The sequence below is a fragment of the Cornus florida genome, unplaced genomic scaffold (assembly GCF_030987335.1).
Source record: "Cornus florida cultivar Cherokee Brave unplaced genomic scaffold, ASM3098733v1 CherokeeBrave_3.0.0_Hap2_Chr03, whole genome shotgun sequence".
NCBI classification, from domain to species: Eukaryota; Viridiplantae; Streptophyta; class Magnoliopsida; order Cornales; family Cornaceae; genus Cornus; species Cornus florida.
In genome coordinates, this window is record NW_026775573.1 from 25,745,089 (window position 1) to 25,748,186 (window position 3,098).

Below are 3,098 nucleotides of genomic sequence, written 5' to 3' on the forward strand. Positions count from 1 at the left end.
ACAAACTGATATTGAATATTTAAAGAGTAAAGAAATTTTTGGTCCGGATAAATTGATACTGACGCGTACTTGTCATAAAATTTTTATTTTTATAAAGTACATTGAATTACACGGTATCTACATGCTTATACTAATTAATTAAAAAATACCTATTCAAATCGCATCTTTTCATGTTTGGATCACACCTTTTGACTATTAAGGAATAAAATTTATGAAGAAGAAGATGCGAAAAGGAAAAAATTACATGAATTTATTTCTTTAATCTTTTACTTTTGTGCACTGGATTGGCACATAATTAATAGAATATTATAAATGCTTATATATCTTTCCTAATAGCCAGCACTAAGGTCCTCATGGATATCAAGTATACTCAAGACTAGGTTCTATTAACTGTTGGTCCATTGATTTCGCCTAAACAACTTTTTCTTCTTTGTGTGTGAAACTGTGAAAATTTATATATACTACGTGTGTGTGTGTGTGTGTATATATATATATATATGGTTAGGGTATGAATACATATCATTATCAAGTGCTAGTCTTGTTGTAGTACACCGTATGGTGTGTTCCGGCCGCAAAACATATTAAGTCTAGAAGTCATTTAACACAGGAAAATGATAAATAGTTCATAAGACTTATAATGCTCATTTTTCATTCACGTAATTAACTTTTTAAATTTGTTAATTAAGTGCCTTGAATTTAAAATAAAAGAGATACTGATGCAATGTTCCAAAGGCAACATTAAAGTTTTAAAAAAAAATTAAATTTAATACTATTTAAGTACTAGTAAATTTTTGTTACACAACACTCTCACTTCAACTCACATTTAAATTGACTTAAACTTTAATTCAAAATTTTTAAAAGTAAATTAAATACTGCAAGTCATCTAAATAGAAGATTATAATATTCAAATCAGGCAATTAAATTGATAATGCAGGTAGAGTTCAAAAGTACAAAGACATGATACGACATTGTTCCTTAATTGGGTACCACGCAACAAAATGTTGAAAAAACACAATATATATCCAAGCGACACCTAGTTTAAACTTCCATGAACATTTCCCTTTCTCTCTCTATCTTCATTTTCTCTCTCTAGGCAGCCATGGACTCAGAATCTAGCAAACTGGAGATGTTCTTCTTCCCATTTGTGGGTGGAGGTCACTTGATCCCAATGATAGACCTCGCCAGACTATTTGCCTCTCACGGTGTCAAAGCCACCATACTCGCAATCCCAAACGACGCCGTCGTCTTCCACAAGGTCATCAACCGCGACAAAAGCTCCGGCCACGACATCCACCTCCACACCCTCCAACCACCGCCCGGCGAGCAGCTCACCACCATCTCCTCCGTCGACATGTCGGCCCCGCCCTTCACCGACACCTCCATCCTCCAAGAACCCCTCAAGCAGCTCCTCCTCCGCTGCCGCCCCGACTGCCTCGTCACCGACACGTTCCACCGCTGGATACCCGACGTCGTCGACGCGATCGGCGTCCCCAGAGTCATCTTCAACGGTAATTGCTGCTTTGCTCGCGTCTGCGAAGATATTATTAAAAAACACGAGCCTCATCTGAAGGTCGGTTCTGATTCAGAGCCTTTCGTTCTCGAGGGTCTTCCCGATCGGATCGAATTGACGAGCTCTCAGCTTCCGATCTTCACCAGAAGAGGAACTGAATTTCCCGGGAAATCCATGAGAGCCGATCAAAACAGCTTTGCCCAAGTCATCAATAGCTTTTACGAATTGGAGCCTGCTTATGTTGATTACTTCAGAAATGTCATGGGAAAGAAGGCATATCTAATCGGACCCGTCTCGCTCTGCAACAGAAACGTTGCAGATAAAGCCGAAAGAGGGCAAAATTCCGCCATTGATGAACAGAGCTGCTTGAAATGGCTAGATTCAAAAACTCCCAATTCAGTTATATATGTTAGTTTTGGTAGCTTAGTTCGATTGAAGCCGACTCAGCTCCATGAAATTGCTTACGGTCTCGAGTCGTCTGATCACAGTTTCATTTGGGTGATCGGAAAAATAATGGAATCGAATGAAAAAAGTGATAAAAATTGGTTACCCGATGCGTTTGAGCAGAGAATGATGGAAACCCAGAAAGGGTTGATCATCAAAGGGTGGGCTCCACAGTTGCTGATCTTGGAACATGAGGCGGTGGGGGGTTTTATGACCCACTGTGGGTGGAATTCAACTCTGGAGTGTGTTTGCGCTGGCGTGCCGATGGTGACTTGGCCGCTCTCGGCGGACCAGTTCTATAATGAGAAGCTGGTGACGGAAGTGTTGCGGATTGGGGTGAGGGTGGGGAGTTTGGAGTGGGCGTCGTGGAATATGGAGAGGAAGGAGGTGGTGGGGAGGGAGAAGGTGGAGGCGGCGGTGCGGCGGTTGATGGGAGGCGGTGAGACGCCGGAGATGAGGCGTCGGGCGAAGGAGTTGGCGGAGAAGGCGAGGAGAGCGGTGGAAGAAGGTGGGTCGTCTTATAATGACGCTGTTGCTTTGATTGAGGAGCTGAAGACTCGCCGGAAAGAAGGATTGGATTCTGCCGGAGATTCGCATTGAGTCGTCGGAGAACTTTGTGGAGGTGGTGTGGGTGGTTATGCAGCAACACTTACATTGAATATCCTAGGTTTTTCATACATATTTATCCCTTGTTCTTCTTCTTAACAGTGAATATCAAATTTTGTCTTGAAAAAAAAAAAAAAAAAAAACAAAAAAAACAAATTTTGTTACAAAGAAAGAAAAGTAAAAAAGAATGAAATTAGCTGTCATATGTTATTTTTTTGTTGGATAAGTATCTTATATGAATTGTATATTCGTTAGATTATTATTAAAGCTTACCCGAGCAGGCTTTCTTATTAAGGAAAATGGTATGTATCATTCCAAACAGAATTATAACCAAAGTGAATAAGAAAATAACTCCGAAAAAACATAAAATAAATAAACTAAAGGTAATATACAGTTACCTCCCTTAAAGACATGTCAAATTACGTCCGCATCTCTCCTAGTTAGCATAATTTCGGTTACTTCCCCTACAAGTGGCCGGCGTTCATATGCGGTGACCGGAGTAATGAAATTATTCTTCTATCCTCGTTATTTTAATTCA

The 3,098-nt window shown here is 40.3% G+C and overlaps 1 protein-coding gene across 1 annotated transcript; it reads left to right on the top strand.

Annotated features, from left to right (window-relative positions):
* On the top strand, window positions 1-3,098 carry LOC132300003 (abscisate beta-glucosyltransferase-like). The gene has a single exon (XM_059796930.1). It carries the CDS (start codon window positions 1,100-1,102, stop codon window positions 2,552-2,554), a length of 1,455 nt encoding a protein of 484 aa, XP_059652913.1. The 5' UTR covers window positions 1-1,099; the 3' UTR covers window positions 2,555-3,098.

Coding starts and splice junctions, on each gene's coding strand:
- LOC132300003 (XM_059796930.1), top strand. CDS start 1,100: ATGGACTCAGAATCTAGCAAACTGGAGATGTTCTTCTTCCCATTTGTG.